The 20,955-nt window shown below is 38.4% G+C and overlaps 1 protein-coding gene across 7 annotated transcripts in view; it reads left to right on the top strand.

The window, feature by feature from the left end:
* Positions 1-20,955, top strand: part of LOC135468227 (liprin-alpha-1-like) — a 97,744-nt gene that overhangs the window by 59,769 nt on the left and 17,020 nt on the right. For 5 of the 7 annotated variants that reach the window (XM_064746352.1, XM_064746354.1, XM_064746353.1 and 2 more), the window contains exons 5-15: positions 6,188-6,319; positions 7,196-7,417; positions 9,051-9,197; positions 9,428-9,562; positions 10,064-10,147; positions 10,969-11,163; positions 12,537-12,610; positions 13,616-13,751; positions 14,390-14,607; positions 16,694-16,889; positions 18,476-18,565. In XM_064746352.1, coding sequence (XP_064602422.1) covers positions 6,188-6,319; positions 7,196-7,417; positions 9,051-9,197; positions 9,428-9,562; positions 10,064-10,147; positions 10,969-11,163; positions 12,537-12,610; positions 13,616-13,751; positions 14,390-14,607; positions 16,694-16,889; positions 18,476-18,565 — 1,629 coding nt within the window. The remainder of the gene's footprint in view (positions 1-6,187; positions 6,320-7,195; positions 7,418-9,050; positions 9,198-9,427; positions 9,563-10,063; positions 10,148-10,968; positions 11,164-12,536; positions 12,611-13,615; positions 13,752-14,389; positions 14,608-16,693; positions 16,890-18,475; positions 18,566-20,955) is intronic. The other 2 variants (XM_064746355.1, XM_064746356.1) reach the window with 2 other exon arrangements.

Genomic DNA, 20,955 nt, shown 5'->3' on the forward strand with positions numbered 1-20,955 from the left:
TGTTTTTATGTTGACAAGGAAATCAAATCATATGCATGTTTGTTAGGAAATGTTTGTAAAGTGTTGTATTTTATTTAGATCAGATAGAACAGTGGGAATGTAAAACAAGGCAGGTCAAATCTCTGTTACAAGACGAAAGTCCCTCAAAGATTCGCAAAGGGCATTTCGTAATAGCCTGAATTAGCCACTTAGGCGATTAAATCTGGTGGTTGAGTCGGCAGGAGAGCAGCAATGTCGTGTTAGGCAGGCCCATCAGCGAGCGGAGCAGGCAATGGCAGACGGAGGCTTCTCTCAGATCTGATAAATCGGCACCATTTACAGTTGTGAAGAAGCTGAGTGCCATGTAGAAGAAGCTGAGTGCCATGTAATGACCTCTCTGCACATGCTGTCAAGGAGAGGCAGCCCTATCGGATGATATCCCATTCCCCCTGAAGATGATGTGGAAATCGCTGTGATGGCATTTGGCCTTTTCACTTAGACATTTTTTTCTGCTGTGGTTTTAATTTCTCCTATTTGCTTTGAAATGATTGAGGACATGAAGGAGTGGAAACGATGATCATGAGTGACTTAACAACGGTGAAAGAGATTGAACCTATAGCGGATACGGCATGATGCTACTCTTTTTTTTTAACATACAGTACATGTACGTGTTTGCAGACTGTAGATCACACGTATTGTGAGCTGCTTCTTGATCACGTTGCCCATGTTTAGCCAAGTTCAGAAGTCTTTGAGACCACAATAATTTACGTACATGTACGTGTATGCAGACTGTAGATCACCAGTATTGTGAGTAGCTTCTTGATCACGTTGCCCATGTTTAGCCAAGTTTAGAAGTCTTTGAGACCACAATAATTTACGTACATGTACGTGTATGCAGACTGTAGATCACCAGTATTGTGAGCTGCTTCTTGATCACGTTGCCCATGTTTAGCCAAGTTCAGAAGTCTTTGAGACCACAATAATTTACATACATGTACGTGTATGCAGACTGTATATCACCAGTATTGTGAGCAGCTTCTTGATCGCGTTGCCCATTTTTAGCCAAGTTTAGAAGTCTTTGAGACCACAATAATTTACGTACATGTACGTGTATGCAGACTGTAGATCACCAGTATTGTGAGTAGCTTCTTGATCACGTTGCCCATGTTTAGCCAAGTTTAGAAGTCTGAGACCATAATGATCTACATGAATGTACATGTAGCAGACTGTACATCACGAGTATTGTGAGCAGCTTCTTGATCATGTTGCCCACGTTTAGCCAAGTTTAGAAGTCTGAGACCATAAAAATCTACATGCATGTACATGTAGCAGACCGTAGATCACCAGTATTGTGAGCAGCTTCTTGATCATGTTGCCCATGTTTAGCTAAGTTTAGAAGTCTTTGAGACCATAATAATCTACATGCGTGTACATGTAGCAGACTTTTTGTATGCGCAGTTTTGAGTCCAGCTCAAGTCTGGACTGTGCAGGCCAATACTTCCTTGTACATCTTTGTACATCGTCATCCACCTGACATAAGGCCATCTTTGAAAAATTCTTTGTGGAAAATAGGGCCTCATGTTTCTCATTCTTTAGTCCTTCTTAACACATATAGACTGGCCCTGATGCTCTGTCAATCCCAGTGATCCTATGGACCCGTGTAAGTATAGGAAGCAAGCCTTTGTCTGGCGTTGAAGGTGCTTGCCTTTCAATGATAAGGACTCAGGAACTCCAGGTTTAAACCTGGCCATGTACAGGGAATGTGTAGATTTCTCCATTGCTCTAACGGCTTCTTAGTCCTTGACCCTTGACCCTTGACCCTTGATGACAATAAGCAGTGGACAACACTGTTGTGGCAGTTTGCACAGTTCAATGTTATCTAAAGCTCTCTTGTTTTTCACCAATAATTTTAACTATATACAAAAATAGTCCCTGTAATATGTGCAATTTTGATCATCATGATGCCCAAATTTATACTTCCGTGCTAAGCCTTAGTCTCCACAATTACATGACAATTGGAAGGCTATGTAAATAGACAGTTTTTCTTTGATGATGTTTTTTGCTGTTTCAAAATGTATTAGCTGATCCATGATAAGCGTGTGTGTAGTAAGCAAGCCACAAGCTGTCCAAAAAGTCAGATCAGATTAATCTTCCTCTGTGTCAACATAGTGAAGCGCTGTTTTTAGCTGATAATTGCATTTTTATTCCATTCCGAATTAGCAGTCGAGATTGCAAGTGAAGATAGGCATTGCTGACTTATAAAGAAGCAATTCCTATCCTGTTTATTTGTAACTGAGAAAGTTACACCATTGAAGCCCCTGCGTGCATCCAGTTGATACATGAAAATGGATGTTTGTTGCAAAAGAGAGCAAGGAAATTTGATGGTATCCTGTTTATTTGTAATTGTTGAGAAAGTTACACCTTTGAAGTCCATGCATGCATCCACTTGATACATGAAAATGGATGTTTGTTGCATAAGAGAGCAAGGAAATTTGATGGGATACCTGAAGTACTGAAGTATACGTGTGTGTATATATATGTATATATATATATATATATATATATATATATATATATATATATATATATACATATATGTATAGTACTTCTGCTAGAGGTTCTGATTGTTAATGGAATACATGGAAGATTTCATTAAGAATGAAGTTGGGAATAATTAAGGATTTTAGGCAGGGAAAAGAAACCTGGATAACGTGAGCATGCCTCTTGCAAATATTCCGAAAATACATGTTGTGGAATTCTTACCCTGGATGTTGAATGAATAATGAGCTGTATTGAAAATCTGGAATGTCAGGAGAAAAAAAAGTGATCCCTTGTGATGTTGAAGCAGCTGGTCTTAGTGCCTACAAGGCATGGAAGTTGCTGAATATTTATGAGCTGTTGAGGACGTAGAATGTTTGTGTGCCTCCTTATCTCACTGAGATAATTGCTGGAAGATTGAGGGGATTGTGCCTCATTTCCGCCGCTGGCTTTAATGTCATTGTCTTCAGCATGATTTGATTTGGCTGCAACCCCTGCCTTCATGCTTCAACCAACACTTAAGACAAACATCAGCACTCTGACATAAGCTGTCCTGAAGGAGTACCCCTCTCATCCAAATAAAAAAGTCAAAAGTCAATAAATTCAGCAATTGCCTGATGTTTAAGGTATGTTAATTATCCGTAACTTGATGAAAGGTTTCCTCAGGATGTATGTACCTCATGCTTTGACATAATAGTGTATCTGTGCCTATCCCTTGTCAACTTTGTCAATGTCAACATTTCCATTCACACATATTAAGTTCAGTATTAATGTTTTAGTATTTACCAGTCGCATTATTATTGGTTTACATAGCTTCATCTCAACATTTCAGGCTTTTTATTAAACTGTTTTGCTGTTGAAGTTTTTTTTTCTTATCCTTAGTCACCTTTGGTCAAATGGCTGTGTCAGTCTTTCCATTGCTGTAAAGTCTTAAGAACCAATAATAATAATATCTTTCTTTATTGAAGGTAGCTTGGTCATTTTACAACAAAATTGCTCTTCCTCAAGGCCTTCACAGAGTAAACAATATATAGGAATCTAAGAAGAGTTCAGTAAAAAAAATATCAGTATATATATATATATATATATATATATATATATATATATATATATATATATATAAACAAGATATAGTACCATGTATTTTGAAAAGTGAAGCAACATACACAACCAATGGTGCTGCTCCCATAACTGTCCCAACAAGCAGGAGAAGTAGGGTAGTGGGGATTTAATTGTAACTGAAGTTTATCTCTCCTTCAGTAGAAGGCCTATGAATGTTGTTGTACAATATTTTACTGACCTTTGAGTTACATTTCATATACTCGGGTGAAATGCTATCATGTATACACATCCATACATACACATACTGTGGCTCAGTTGGTCAGTGTGCCAGCGCAGCATAATGACCCAGGAGCCTCTCACCAATGCGGTTGCTGTGAGTTCAAGTCCAGCTCATGCTGGCTGTATGTGGGAAGGTCTATCAGCGACTTGCGGATGGTCATGGGTTTCCCCAGGGCTCTGCCCAGTTTCCTCCCACCATAAAGCTGGCCACTCTCGTATGACTGAAATGTTCTGTAGTACAGCGTAAAACACCAATCAAATAAATAAATATGAACATGCATACGTACGTACGTACACACACACATACATACACATATGCATACACACACAAATACACCCACACATACATGCATACACACACACATACACACACACACACACACATATGTACACACACACATATATACATAGTTTCCTCCCACCATAAAGCTGGCCACCGTGGTATGAGTGAAATATTGTTGAGTACGACGTAAAACACCAATCAAATAAATAAATATGAACGTGCATACGTACGTACACACACACATACATACACATAGACACGCACACAAATACACACACACACACATACATACACATATACACATACACACACGTATACAAACACACATGCATACACACACACATACACTCACACACATACATACATACATGTATTTGTTAAATTATTAGAGGATAACACTGTTTTAAATGTTTCTGGTATTTATATATTCTGAGAACTGTATGTCTACGTTAATAAGTTCTGTGATCACTTCGCCCTGCTGGGTAGAAAACTTCGCTTAGCTGTGAAGCTGTTGCTCATTCTTGTCATGCTCAGTTCCACTGTTGTGATACATTCAGCCATGTGTTGTTATTAAACATATGGATTGTTGTGTCATGTCAAATGACAAGTTCATCCAGTGGTTTGAAAGCACCTTGACATTCTAATGGGACAGTATAAAGCCACCTACCCCATTGTGCAGTCTGCTATGCCTGACTTGATCATGGGAAAATTAATGAAGATGTTGTGGTAGACCTTAGTGAGGGATTTTTCTTCCCAGTGTTATGGCATGGCTGTACAACGCCAGCTTTCATTGGACTCCTTTACAAATGATAGATGGCTGGTCAGTATATCATTCATGACATGACATTTGGCAGGAATTTCCATCTGGTCCATCACAGTGCCATTTGTGGAAACAGTTTGTCAAATTTGATTAGGCGAATGATAACAGAGCAAAGGTTATTTCGTACAGTTTATGCATACAGCCTATCCTGTAGGTTAGTAATCAGGGCCATCTGATCTTTTTAGTGATATACCTTGTGTGATCAAATGTTTAGAAAAGATTCCCTCTGATTTGTTTACTATGAGACGCGTTTTGATCAAATTTTCAGGGGAATAACCTATTGTATCTGTTTAGTGTGAGACATGTCTGATCAAATCTGTGTAAGAGAAGAACCTATCTTATTTGTGTAGTGTAAGATGCTGTCTGATCTAATCCTGTGTAGGAGAAGAACATATCTTATCTGTCTAACGGAAGTAACCATCTGATGTGTATCATAGCTGGCGACCAGGCATGATTTGTTAAGCTTAAAGTAACCATCTCATCTGATCTGATCAGTGGATGGAACCTACATGTACATGTATCTGAAGTACTTTAATAGTTTAGAGTAACCATGTTATCTGATGTGTTTACCTGGAGATCTGATCTCAGCTGGAGAATTGAATCATTCAGTTTAGAGTAACCATGTTATCTGATGTGTTTACCTGAAGATCTGATCTCAGCTAGAGAATTGAATCATTCAGTTTAGAGTAACCATGTTATCTGATGTGTTTACCTGAAGATCTGATCTCAGCTAGAGAATTGAATCATTCAGTTTAGAGTAACCATGTTATCTGATGTGTTTACCTGAAGATCTGATCTCAGCTAGAGAACTGAATCATTCAGTTTGGAGTAACCACTTGATCCTTTTGGCTGAAGAAAGCGTATGATCTGTTATCAATAGTACCTGATTACTATCAATGCTGCCTGGCATACAGACCTCTAGAGCAAGGCTATATTGGTACGTGTACAGTTGTAGTAGTCTGGTTTTAAGTTGTATTGGCCGAGCTGATGGAGTGCAGCTTGGAGATGCATGCATGCAATTTTTTGACAGCAAAACTCCTGAATGTATCATTCAGTTACAACAGAAATGTAATGATCTCACTGCAATTCTCGGATCCTAACATACAGATCAGTTCACACAAATATTTTTGAGTCTTGCCAATTTCCTTCATACTGTTAATGTTAGGGAAAGGTTTGGTATAAGCAGATAATGAAATAAATGAATTGTGATTTGTTTTATTTTTCAGTTATTCACCTTACGTGAACAGCAGACAAAGTCTCGGCATTCAAGCGGCAGCACAGAAGATGGGAGGCTAGCCAAAACAGGTTCCGTTGAGTCGGCCCAACAAGATGGCGACAATAAAGATGCTCATCCAAAGGTAAGCTGCAATAAGTGTTTCTAATTCCTCATGTACAAGCCTATTGACAATGGTTGTTTTGTTCACTGTCAGGATTTGCGATGTCTTCGTGGAGTTCACATGGTCCAGTTTTTTGTATCAACAAATTCAACTAGTGATTAGCAAATAGGACAAATGCCATTTCATAACATGCAATCTTTTTTGGCGATTTGTCAAATTCTACAAATTGTATGAAATAACGTTTTTTTTCTGTTTTTATTGAATAATCAAATACATCAGTTGATACAAAAAATCTTCTGGTAGCTTGAAAATATCTGCTTGCCTTATTGTATACAGCGCTCTGGTGTCTTAGACCCAGAAACCCTTCATATAAATGAAAAATTCCTCTGTGCAGCATTTAAAAGCAAACAAGGGAAAAAATTGTATATACTCTGTTTAAATCCAAAGGTAAGTAGAAATAGTGAAATAGATTATAGATAGCTAATACACCAATGTAAGGCTAATGTGGAAATAAGCTCAAGCTGATTGTCTTAAGTTCATATTTTATGAGATAATAGCATTTATACATAGTTAAATTTTGGGGGCCCCGATGGCTTAGTCGATTAGCGCGCTAGCGCAGTGTAATGGCCCAAGAGCCTCTCACCAATTCGATCGCTGTGAGTTCAAGTCCAACTCATGCTGGCTTCCTCTTCTTCTGCCGGCCATACGTGGAAAGGTCTGCAGCAACCTGCGGATGGTCGTGGGTTTCCTCCGGGCTGTGCCCAGTTTCCTCCCACCATAATGCTGGCCGCCGTTGTATAAGTGAAATGTCTTTGAGTACGGCATAAAACACCAATCAAATAAATAAATAAATAAATAAACAAAGTTAAATTATGGTATCTTTTGTTTCACTTTCAGAGGTTGTCAAATGGGTCCATTGACCCTGATTCAGATGTTAATAGGGTAATAGAACTACAGGAGACTATAGAAAAACAAAACAGTGAGTTGACGACAGCACGGTCGCGGCTTTTAGAGATGACAAATAAATGTAAAGAATTAGAAGACTCGCTGACTTCCACGCAAAAGGACTTGATAAAGTCTCAAGAACAGTTAGTGAAACTTCAGCGTGATTTGAGAGAGGTGAGTTGGCTGTTCCTTTGACTGATAATGTTCAGGTTATTCTTATTTGATGCTTGCGATGTTTGTAATCACTACCTTTTATTCAGTGCACAGACCATGACTTACCTGTCCAGCCATTTTGTAAACCTGGATGGATTAGTGCGCCAAAATTTTTTTTTTCTAACTTGACCCCTGCACTTCAGCTGTCCAGAACTAGTTCATATTAATTCTTCAAAAGAAATCTGGTTTTGGAGTCAAGCCTGTAGTGCGCAGTTATAGTCCAAATGATGTAGTGTCATTACAAAAATCTACTTGTATACGAATGTTTGAATGTTGTATAGCCAATGGTTTCAAGATGTCTTTTTTTTTTTGGGCCCGGACTACTGATAAATGTTTTCAAAAACTTTACCTCATGTGTTTGAACACTGTACACTTTGCACATGAACATTTAGTCAAGCTCTGATGGCTGTCAGTTCCCCCGGGCTCTGCCCGGTTTCCACCCACCGTAATGCTGGCAGCCGTCGTATAAGTGAAATATTCTTGAGTACGGCGTAAATCACCAATCAAATGAATAAATATATGGCTGTCAGTTGTGACGGAATGATGTCATAATGTCAACTGCCACTTGAGAATTTTAATCAACTCTGTCTTGTATTTAAAAAATTTCCATCAAAAAATTTCCTGATGTGTTTATCAGATACCCTTTTGTAGCACTGCAATTAAGCTTTTCAATGTTTCTGTCTGGAAAGTGGAATTCTCTTTTAAGCTACACTTCATGCTACTCAGTGTAATAGCTTGATCATAGATTCAGTGGCACTGCCTATCGTAATAGGCCGCCTAATTGCAAAAAGACACACATCTGTAAAGGGTCTGAAATTAGAAATTAGTGAACGGTGTCACAAAGGGAGGTGATTGTAGTTTTTTTAGCAAGGAGGCCTGTTTTTTTAGAATATTAGGCTCACCAAGCCAGGTAGACAACTTTGAATGGTTTGAAACATTGATATTTTATCAACTTTTAAACATTGATGGTCTATCGTGATTGAAGAGAAAAGTTTAGAAGAAAGTGGCAGCCAAAATTCTGAACAGGGGATAGGAATCTTTTGCAAAATTCATCCTCAACTGGCACTGTGCAGAGCCAATCTTAAATAGCACATATCTGGTACACTTTAAAGACTGAACTGGCATGTTTTTAAACGGCAGTGTTCAAAGTTTCATACTGAATACTGATTTGCAGAATTTTATTACATCATATTTAGAGCAATTTTATCTTCAGTCTTTTGGAAAAAGATTGCTATATAAGTGAAGCCAGTGAGTGGTCATAATTACCACCCACCCACCCACCCTTAGCTTTTATTGAGGGCTGTATAATGTTAGCCTCTGTAAACCCATCCTATAGATGACTTCGTGTCATATCAAAGCTAAAGACAGGCTGTTTATTGTATGCTCTGTGATGGTTTCCTAACTATTTTAAAGATTTGGTTTTAGTCGTGACTATGAACTTACTAGAATGGATATTTGAAATTTCTAGTATTTTTTGCATTTTGTGACATTGTGCTGAAAGCTCTCATTTTCATGAACCAGTCACTCCTCAACTATTGAAATGTACCAGTTTGGATTATTAAGGTGTAATGTGACCTTGTATTTCTGTTCACAGTCAATAGCTCAAAGAGAGGACCAAGAAGAGAGGATAGCAACACTAGAAAAACGCTACTTAAATGCTCAGAGAGAGTCCACATCATTGCATGATTTAAATGACAAATTAGAATCTGAATTAGCTATGAAGGAAGGACATCTCAAGAGTGTAAGTATGTTTTTTTAGGTTCCTAGGATTTTAACGTCGTTGAAGTTAGCTGATTTACCAGCACTTATGTCATCCGAGTACCTGTTTTAAGAGAGGCATGGATATATCATCTGTTAACTAAATAATACAAATAAAAGTGATCAAAGTGCTATGGCAAAAGCAGAAAAGTTTTTCTCCGTTTCTCCAGGGAAAGAAAAAACAGTGTATATATACTTCACTTGTGTTCACAGACTGAAGATAAAATGAGAAATGTCCAAGAACGATTGGAATTGGCTGAACAGAAACTTCAACAGTCGTTGAAGAAAGCAGAGGCTCTTCCTACAGTAGAAGCTGAATTAGCTCAGAGGCTTGAGGCCCTTACACAGGTAATGATAACTAGCTCAGAGGCTGAAGGCCCTTACACAGGTAATGATAACTAGCTTAGAGGCTGAAGGCCCTCACACAGGTAATGATAACTGGCTCAGAGGCTGAAGGCCCTTACACAGGTAATGATAACTAGCTTAGAAGCTGAAGGCCCTCACACAGGTAATGATAACTGGCTCAGAGGCTGAAGGCCCTTACACAGGTAATGATAACTAGCTCAGAGGCTGCAGGCCCTTACTTAGGTAATCATAACTACCTTTTGGTCCCTTAAAAGGTAATGATAACTACATGTAGCCCAAGCTGGATCCCCTTGTACCAGTAATGATGTCAGGAAATTGGCTGGGAAAAGCACAGAAATATGAGTAAATATTCTCAAGATTAGTTATTTTTTTGAGGGCTTTGTTTGAACAGTATGCAAATCTGCACAGAAGTCCTGGAGAAATTCAGTTGTGTGTGATGTGGCTGGCAGATATGTTGAGCGTTGATGCTGTTGTTGTTTGCAGGCAGAAGAAAGGCATGGATCTGCTGAGGAGAGGCTTCAGCAGATGGAACAAAGGTTGTCAGAACAAGAGTCGGAATTGAAAAGGGTGAGTCTTAAATCACATTGGTCTGTATGTGTGGGCCAATAGTGAAATTGTGAAAGTGGATGGCTGGATGTTTCATGAATCATGGCTCTGAGCGACAGTTAATGCGTTGGGTTTATCTCCTTAATGTCGTTGTGTCATTGTGGTGCCGCGAGTACAACCTTCATACAAATGCGACACTGCTGTACGCCCTCCCCATAAGCAAGAAACCTGCTTTCTGTCCTGAAGATGGTCATACAAATGTCATAAAAAAACAGTATGCATTTGTGGCACTTCATTGAGAACAGACTGTGTTAGTTGGCTTTGTTTCAAGATACTGTAATTGGGTTGGACATCATGTCATGGGTCTTCGGCATTACATACACGCATTGGTTGGGTGAGTTGGGAAGGGTGTGGGGTGGGTGCTTCCATGGCCAAGGGAGTTAACATGTGAGCGCGGCGCAATGGCCCAGGAGCCTCTCACCAGTGCAGTCATTGTGAGTTCAAGTCCAGTTCGTACTGGCTTCCTCTCAAACCGCAGGTGGTCATGAGTTCCCCCGGGGCTCCACCCAGTTTCTTCCCACCATAATGCTGACAGTTGGCGCATAAGTGAAATATTCTTGAGAACGGCGTAAAACACCAATCAAATAAAAAAATACAAGCATTTGGATCGATAGTTGGTAATTTGACCAAATGAAACGTACCTAATCAAACCTATTAAGTTCTCCTGTTTGAAGAGGTTATTTTTGAGTATTTTGACAGCTAGATTTTAAAATGATGGGTTCCTAAATTTGACAGTTTTTCTCTGTTGGTTTTAATGCGATCTCATTGCTTTTAATCCTCAGGCAAGGTTACGAGAAAAAATGAATGAAGAACATAATACAAGGTTGTCTGCTACAGTGGATAGATTATTAACAGAGTCCAATGAGAGGCTACAGTTACATCTGAAGGAGCGCATGCAGGCATTAGAAGAGAAAAACCAGCTTACTCAGGAATTAGATAGGATACGAAAAATTTTAGATGAAACACAAACAGAAAAGGTAAGTTGTCGTTAGCTTGAAAGTGATAAATGCTGTGTGTGTTTTTCTTTAATTTAGGGAGGACATTGTGTCCCCAGCAATTAATCTTCATGGATGTAGTAAAACACTGATGGAAATGTAAAGTATGATGCATGTTAAAAGGGTGTCAGCAAGTTAATAGTAGTGAGTATTTTGGGAGGCAGTCTTAATTGGTTTAGTCTTAAAGATGTTTTGATTTTTGTGAAATGGATCAGTCAGTTTGATCCCTAGACTGCTTACAGTTATGAAATGAATGATCCATAGCCCAGTACAAACTCACCTTAAAACAGCTTCATCAGTTTGGTGAAATTTGTGGATTTAATGTGTTGTAACTGCAGGAAGTGAATTACTTGAGCAGGGATAGGATCTGTTTTAACCTGTCTGTTTGTAACTATGAACATCATAGTTGGACCTCCCCAAGGGGATTAATCTAGGCCTGGTGATATTTGCCCTGAAAAATGCTCTTTTTGGGAGGGGGAGGGGGAGAGGAATTGTTAGGGAAAATGACTAAACACTGAAGATATTTGCATGCAGTGAACTCTCATGTGGGTGTGTTGACAGCACATGTATGCATGCTGTCATGTTCATTGTGATGAAATGAAATGTATCATGATTTGACAGTCATTAGACGTGTATAGTCTACAGAAAAAAATCTAATTAAATTGGTAATCATTAAGTCATTAATTTTTTTTTCTTCTGGTATGGTAGGTGTTAAGTTAGGTTCAAAGGCTCCAAGGGTGTGCCGGCACTCTAACATTTTGAAAAAAATCTGCTGTTTGTCTACATTTTAGTATTGCTCTTGATAGCATTTTCAATTGTATTACTTGAGGCATGTTTAGTTTTATATGACCACAAAGTACTCTTTCAGATTTTGATTGAAGACTTCAGCTGCGGGGTTAAAAAATAGTCCACCAGCTATTTAGTTGTATGTTATGATCATTGATTTTGATTTTATGAGTAATTTTTGGCATTTATATAGCTGCGAACGATTCTATGATTATATTTGCGGCTGATATTACACCTAGGATGAGGTGAAGCTTTCTCTCCGCTCAGTCAAGAACATGACATAACAGGGTAATATATTCCACTTGAGACTGATGCGGCCCGCCATTGAGGCTGATATGACAACGTTCTCTAATTAATTTTGCAGGAGTAATGGAGTCCATTCCAGCTGTTGGATTTCACATCTTGTTTGTCATTGGCGGGAGAATCAGCTGTCTGTGTATATCAGCCTTGCTCAATTGTGCAGCTAGCCTAAATAATACAGAACAACTTAAAATTGTAACTTGATTTTCTGCCAAGCTTTGACGTGTACTTATTGATTTATCGATGTACTATTTTTTTTTTCTTTGCAGGAAAGACTATATAATGATCTACAGAAATGTAAACGGGAAATAGAATCACTACGGCAACAAATAGAACAATATAGGTAATATGAATACCTTGTGCCTTATTTTCGTGGTGAAATGATACAGTGTGGTATGGCAGGTGTGAAGTTGTTGTGTGAAGGAGGTGGCTCTGTGCAAAGGTTGATGGCGTCAAGATAATGTCTGTATCAAAGCTTTAAATAACAAATATGTTTCTTTTAGCCATGGTTATGGGTACAGGTTTAGCAACATACATGTAGTCTTTGTGATTGCTTTTATCTGGATAAAATAGGATTTTGCATTGCTTGAAGAATGAACCATGCCTTAAAGTGTCCTTTTAATTGATTTTTTCATTCATTGTCAGGAATACATATTTGATTAATGTTGTCTGGATGTACACATCGTTCTTCCTTTGATTGAAGGGGTGGTGGGCCTTGGGCGAGTGCGGATGCCCTTTCATTCGCTGCAGGTCATGTGACATGTGGGTTTAATTCCATTCTATGACCGGGAATTTTCTAGATTCTATGCTTCCATTGGTGGCAGTCTGTGATTATCTCCCATGTGGTTTTGTTTGAAGTTCAGTGCAGACCACTGGCCATTCACCTTATGACGTAACAAGTAGAAGAGTGCATTAGTAACTCGCCAAAGATCGGTGGTTTTCTCTAGGCATTCCAGTTTCCTCCACATATAAAACTGGCTGCCAGATAAGGAGTGAAAAATTCTCCAATATCAATCGTCAGTCAGATAAATAAATAAATCAGAACTTTTGTTCAGTGCAGTGTGAAAAACTAATAAAGATATAAGTATTGCAACAAAAGTAAGTTTGACACAAGTAGATCCTAAGCTCATCCCAAGCATCACACACTGTTTCAATATTCAAACCAACCATGATGTATATTAAAAGAATAATCCTTCTGGATGCAGCTGTGTTCGAATGAGCATGCACAAACGTGAACGTAGTTCAATCTTACTTTGTTGCACAGTTCAGAAGCGTGTTCAGGAATTGTTATTGTGTTAAGCAATAAGGCGCTCAGTGCTGAGCTGAGTTTTGTTGTTGTTGTTTTCAGGTCTAGTATTAGCTCTGGTCACTACTCGCTGTCTCCCAGTCTAGTTGTACATAACCCTCCAGACGCTGCAACGGACAGCGTCAGTCGGCGGCAGCAGAGGGGACGGGAGCAGGCACTCCTAGAAGATCCCACCAAGGTACAGACAGGATTACCTCCCTTATTTTAAGAAAAACAGTTTTTATACGCCACTTCTTAATATCAGATTTTATTATAGTACGACATTGTCTAATTGTTTGCCAGTCTGTAAACATTTTGGTGTTACCACTAAGTTATCTACAAAACCAAATTCCTGACTTTTCTACTCGTCTACCAGCAGAGAAGAACCCTCCTCCCACCATAATGCTGGCCGCCGTCGTATAAGTGAAATATAAAACACCAATCAGATAAATAAATCAATAAGAGAAGAACCGTGTGGAAAATGAGTCACATCAACTTTAAAATCTGGTTGTTTTTGTGTGTGTGTGGTTGTGTTTTTTTTTGTTCGTTCATTTGAACACTGTATTTGAAGAAATGTTTTACTTAAGAGTTTGAATTGTATGATTTTGTGTATGCTAATGATCAACACCAAAGGTGAGGACATCGTTTGTAAGTCATCCTGCTATGACGGGTGTATCTGGAAGTGTTGATCCAATTTCTGGGCTTGTTATTATAATGGGTGTCGTCCTATGCTTTAACCCTGATCACAGCTACACTCTACCTAATGGAAACCATTTTTTTTTGTTCTGTATGTTTTCTCTGTCTCAGGAGTAAAGTGGTAATTGTGATCTGTTTTAGGTGAATACATTGAATGAGCAAGAATGGGAAAAGTTGCAGCAGGCGCACGTGCTGGCAAACGTTCAACATGCGTTCGATGCCAGTGACACAGAAGGAACGGACGACAATGAGTCCATATTTGGTGCTGTTGACCTCTTGTCTCCTACAGGTCACACAGATGCTCAGACTTTAGCATTGATGTTACAAGAACAGCTTGATGCTATCAACAATGAGATTAGGTATGTCGCATCAGTTTGGCATTTGTGACAGGCAGGGAGTTCAATTTAAAAAACAATTGTGTAGGTTGATTTGATTGGTAAAGTTTGTTGTGTTGAACATACATACACAATTATTTAAAATTTTCACCTATATTTATAGAATGTTTTCTCACGGGTTTTGTTAATATTGTTACGCGAGACAGAGCAAGGCAAATTGCGGAATATTTTATGGCTTCTTGTGGCAATGGCTTGAAGTTATTTTTGTATTAATGTTAAAATTTGTAAAGAAATGTCATGTTGATGTATAATGGCTTAAGGGGTTGTTTATTTTGCTATCCAATGTCCCAGAGGGATGCCATCGTGCCATTACCTGGACTTAATTTGTGGTGCAGTTGCAAGTTTTCTTAATGCATATGTTGAAGAGGTTTGGGGCAGGTAACTAAGTAACTGTAAGAATATTGATTTCCTGAGGTGTGATAAGAGAGGATAAGGCACTTAGTTGATGACATCCTGAGGAGATGTATTTTTTGGTGTATCTGATGGAAAGACTTTAATTGAGAATGAAACAAGTTTTATAATGACGGGAAAGGGTAAACTTTTTCAAAAAAGCTGTTTTAAATAGAGTGCAACAGGTGTCTGCGTGGTTGACAGCGTCCTCCAGTGAAAAGCAGTTTACTGTTATATGAAGGGGTACATAGTTAACGTGTGGTTGGAAATGCTGTGTCACCTTAACTTTCCACAAAAATGGGTGCAAACTAACAGTGTCCTGAATATCTCAAAGCCAAGTAACATATATGTGAATCTCATTATACAGCTGTTGCTAAGTGAAACTGGTGTAAACAATCGTCTAATGTATTTTATCCTATGTGTTTTTTTGTTTTTTTTTTTTTGCTATGTGATTGCTTTGTGATATAGGCTTCACTTCCCTGCATTTATAAATATTTATTTCTGTCTGCATGGAGGCTTGATTGTTTACTGCTGTATTAAGGGGTATACATGGCAATTAGTTAATGGTGCTGTTAATACTTTATGGTTTAAGTACAATCGTTCAGACCTGTCACTGGGTGAAAAAACGAATGGCAAATGAGCTTTGTTGAATGCAGAGGTCCTGGCTTCTTCATAGGGCTGGGGCATTCTTATTGCCTCGGATGATCTGCCGTGATAAATGAGGTCACAGGCGCGAACCCAGCTGTGCTGGAGATGGCTTTAATGTGAAAGTTTACTGGTACCTGGCTGATAGATCAGGCTTCTTCCTAGATTACACCCATCCTCATTGCTGTCTTAAAATTGAAGTGTACACACTGTATAGAGTAGAGCTTTATGACTGATTGATTGGTGTTTGACGCCATGCTGAAGAATTCTTCCCTTATAGGACACCAGAGAAAACCCCCAACCTTTCCCAAATATCTGACAAAGTTCCGGATGTCAGGTTGCAGCAGAAATTACAAGAACTGCATTCGAAAAGACAACCTCCTTGTTTAAGGGCATATGATTGTCACTGTGAGCCAGTGCCTTAGAGGCATCACTGACATGAAATATATGTGGCATGAAAAACCAATGAACACAGTTTATAAAAATATGGGCTATTTGTTTTTTTTTAAGAATTTTATGCAGTGTAGTAAAATGCATTTGAAACTTTTGACCGTGCATCTCATCGGGTTTTTGTCACAATACTGCATGATCAAAATGCATACACATATAGATGTGTGAATTTCGATGAATGGACCACGAAACAAACTGTTTCGATCAAAACATATGGCTGTAACATCATTAATACCCTCTGTTTCACTACATCCCATTATAGAATCTGTTGTTTAAAACTGTTTAACTATATATTTGCAAGAAGTCTAAATAAAGTATATCACACTATTTTCTGGTGATTAGTGGCCTTCATATACTTCATTTTGGTGTTTTCTTTGCCCTTAACTCCCTGAGCCAGCGAGGTGTGTTTCAGTGTTTTGCTGCCAGTGATGTGTCTCTGAGTTGGAAAGTAACATGTGCCAGCTAAAACACACTTAAATTGTTCTCTTAAAACAGGTATAGTGGAAGAATGTTCTATATTTTTCTACATACACCTACATATTTGGGTTTTGCTTAATCCTTTCAGATTAATTCAAGAAGAAAAAGAGAGTACAGAACAACGGGCAGAAGCAATAGAAAGCAGGGTAGGGAGTGGAAGTCTTGATGCTATTGCCACCAGATGGCGCTCTGGTTATGAGCGGTCGTCCCCTCCGTTGAGCGGACGATCGACTCCGACCCCTAGGTCGTATCAGTCGAGAGACTATCTACAAAAGTACCACACAGTAAGTCAGTGTTTGAGGATGGCCGGTGGGGGTGGCTGTGGTCTGTGACATCGACTCACATGACCTTTGTCTGTGTTCTCCTCAGTTCTGTAATGTCTACTCTCCTATTTTATTATCTAGTCCTCTTCAGTTAATTATTATTATTATTACCATTGTTTGCCACTTTGACTATGGTTCCAAAGGGAAAAAGATAATGTCTTCCTATTTGCTGATCCTTGTCTCCTAATTTTACTATGCTTTGTGCCTGTATGTTTTGTAGTAAATTCTGCCTAACTCCTGCTTTGAGTTGAAGCTTTGGGAATTATACTGGGATTATGTTTTGCCGCAGCTGCAATTTTGTAATCCTCGTAACATTATTAATGCTTGTAGTCTCCATGTGAAGTGGTTGAATCACCCTTCAAAAACAGTTTTCTGCTCTTTATGGCATTAAAAATTATAAAATGTGCATTATCTGTTTCAAAGAGTAGTCAAGAGAGCTATTTGAGCCGTTTTCAAAGGCTCTTAGTAATATTTTCTTCAAGTCTAGATTATCGACATAAAGACCACAACAGTTTTTATCAAGAAGTGTTATGAACATCCACTTCAGACCTGTACAACTTAAGCCAACACTAGAAAACAGTTTGATTGTACCTGCTATGGAATCTCTGCTGGAGTCCAAAACGGAAAATCATGCATTTTGTCTAATGCTTAGAGAACATATTTAGCATTGTGTGGTTTTCTAATTGCCATTAGAATAAGTGAAATGACAAGTAATTCAGGGATTTAAAATTGGATGGCATAATAAGGACTATTTCATGAGAGTCAGTGATAAACTGAAGGATCTGCCAGATTTCAGTCATACCATTTACTGTTATTTTATTTATTTATATTTTGTGCATGTTCAGAGAATTTTGGTAATTTGGGTTGAATTTGTCATGTTTGACGTTCATTATTCTGTGTGCAACAAATTTTTGTTAGCTTCTTAATGGGTCATTGTTATCGTTTTGAGATGGGATGAATTTCATTTAGCGAAGGGGGTTAGTATTGAAGTTTAAAGTACAATATGTACATATTTACAATGCTTTGATACTACTTACTTGTATTGCCAATTTACAAGTATGTCCACACTTGTGTATTATATGTTAGGATTCATTCTGCTACCTATGGAAGCTGTTCCTTTATCGTATTTGACTGTACTGTTCACAGATCCCTCTTTTCGTTTCACTGTTACTGTCATAACCTTGTAGTGATGTCTGTAACAAGCCTGGTTTTACTGCTGATGCTCAACATGGCACTACTATGCTTTAAAAGGTTAATCCTAATTGTTATTGGTAATGTCACCTGCATCCTGATCCTGTAATTTAACACGTGAGCCAAGTTCTGCATCTCTTGTGCTGCTACTACCACTTACTATTTGGTTAGTCTACTGTATGCTTTCCCCTAATCCTGAGGTACCAGCTAATATGCTAAAGCTTTCTACTGACTGTCTTTATACTTGCGTCCTGCCTGGGATATAATACTGTGGACTGGGGTTTTCAATGGGGCTTTTCTTGAAGCACTGGGTGATCGTGGAGTACTAGCAGCGTGTTCTGTATTTTACTTCACAGGCCCCTGCTAGTATGTCTGCCTCGCATCTCCATACTTACTCATCCTCTAGTCCTCAGTTAGCTTCAATGGCCGACGCTGGCTCACAACAGGTAAGACAATTAACCCACCTGTACCCTTTTGTAGGTTTTGCTTTTATACTTACCCTCACAATAGGTGTCAATAATGACAAAGCTACACATTATACATGCCAGTTAGATCACACTTCTCCCATCCAAATATTTGACTGTTCTTTTTATCGTATTCCCAAAGATTGATTTGAAATGTCAAAATTCTAGAATTTACAGTTTACCTGTTCACTGTTCTGAGTAGAAATTCACAAAAATAATGCAACCTAATTTGTATGCATACCAGTTGGGGCTTGGTGAAAGTAAGCCAGTACTAGCAGGCGTGCATGTGGCCCACACGGAGGCGATGAGGAGGATAGGAGCATGTTGTTGTGGGAGGTTGTCACTGTTGTACACACGGTGCAGCGTTGTGATGCGCTTCTGCACGAATCACCTCTACACACCATGTCTAGTCCTGCACCTGATCTTGGGCGCAGGGACGCCACATCACTGACCAATCTCTACATGCGAATTAACCATCGTGTCTTGTAAAAATTCCAATTTGTACGTTTTAAGGCTTTAATTTGACATGATGTCATGTTTAATTAAAGTCTTATTATCTCCTTTTGAGTAAAACAGTTTGTGTGGCGTGGGCTAGTAGTTTTTTTTTACCTGCTTTGTTTTTTTTTTTTCTTAGAGGAACAGCATTTGAGGACTGATACAATTATTGCTAACATCATAATGCAATTTGGATAACTGAATAATGAATGATTATGAAGGACATTACAGCAAGAACACTGTGCCATTTCCTCTGCACTGTCTTCACGAGTAACATGAAGTAATGGTGCTTTTTATTGCATTTGATTTGTTCTCAAGATAAGGTTTTTCCTCTGATTTATGTCGCAGTTCTGGCTGATGAGATCTTAAATCACTCATTGGTGGTCCTCGGAAGAGCAAGTTCTGCAAAAAAAAACGAAGATACTTGTGACTTGCTGCGGGTTGGACCTGTGATGATGTGTTTGTGGTTTCCTTCCTGGAAAGGGTTTACACCATGCTCAAAAATTGAGCTGATAAGTGCAGCTTGTGAAGCTGTAATCTCACACCTCTTGCTTCAGTTTGTGTTCAGTCAGAAGCACTCACAGAATGCGACCATTATTTACTCATCAGCAAGGGTTTTCCCATTCATATTTTAACCTTGTCATTTCAGCACTTGAGTATTTAGAGTATACTAGATGAATTTTCTCTACCTTTTTGGGGATTTTGGTGTCTTTGTATTCTCATTCATTACTACATAAGCTGTTACTTTTCCCAAATATCTGGCTATAAGTATTGGTTTGTATTTTTTCTTGGTTTTTTTTTAGAGGATAACAGTATGAAGAGTTTTTCTACTCCCATCATATAGATTTTAACTGATCAGCAATACCCCATAGCATATATTGAGCAATCTGTATTTTAAAGTAGAAAAAAAATTATCTCTCAGTGTTCATGCATTTTATATGGTATTCTATTTACCGGAACATTTGTGCTGTGTGTATTGAAAAATGATACAGTGGATTAAAGAACAGATACATTGTACATATGCTTCATGGTCAACTCTGATTTGTTGATAGTAAAGTTTCAAGATTGTTCCTGACAAACTATTTGAAGATTTTTAGAATGATATTAAGATTGATACGTATTAAACTATTTTAATACTTGAAAAACAATATCAGGATCAAAACTGAAACACTGTGAATAAACCAGGGAGTTGTTGTCCCTACATGCCATATGCATTGTTCTTTTTTTTTAGCCACCTTCTACATCCCTCTGAGTGAATAAAGGTGGTTAATCTAGGAAACCCTTTGTATTCATTTCTACATTACATGTCACCTAGGAAACCCTATGTATTCATTTCTACATTACATGTCACTTAGGAAACCCTATGTATTCATATCTACATGACATGTCACTTAGGAAACCCTATGTATTCATATCTACATTACATGTCACTTAGGAAACCCTATGTATTCATATCTACATTACATGTCACTTAGGAAACCCTATGTATTCATTTCTACATTACGTCACCTAGGAAACCCTATGTATTTATATCCACATTACATGTCACCTAGGAAACCCTATGTATTCATATCTACATTACATGTCACTTAGGAAACCCTATGTATTTATATCCACATTACATGTCACCTAGGAAACCCTATGTATTCATATCTACATTACATGTCACCTAGGAAACCCTATGTATTCATATCTACATTACATGTCACCTAGGAAACCCAATGTATTTATATCTACATTACCTGCCTGGGACAAGATATTAATTTTCATCAGATTTATCATTTATATTTACAATATTAAGTTCTTGGCCAGCAGATGTTCGTGGTTAGCCAGGTAGCATGTCGATGGTGTCCTGATGTTTGCAAGGCTCAACGGTA

The sequence above is a fragment of the Liolophura sinensis genome, chromosome 6 (assembly GCF_032854445.1).
Source record: "Liolophura sinensis isolate JHLJ2023 chromosome 6, CUHK_Ljap_v2, whole genome shotgun sequence".
Taxonomy (NCBI): Eukaryota; Metazoa; Mollusca; class Polyplacophora; order Chitonida; family Chitonidae; genus Liolophura; species Liolophura sinensis.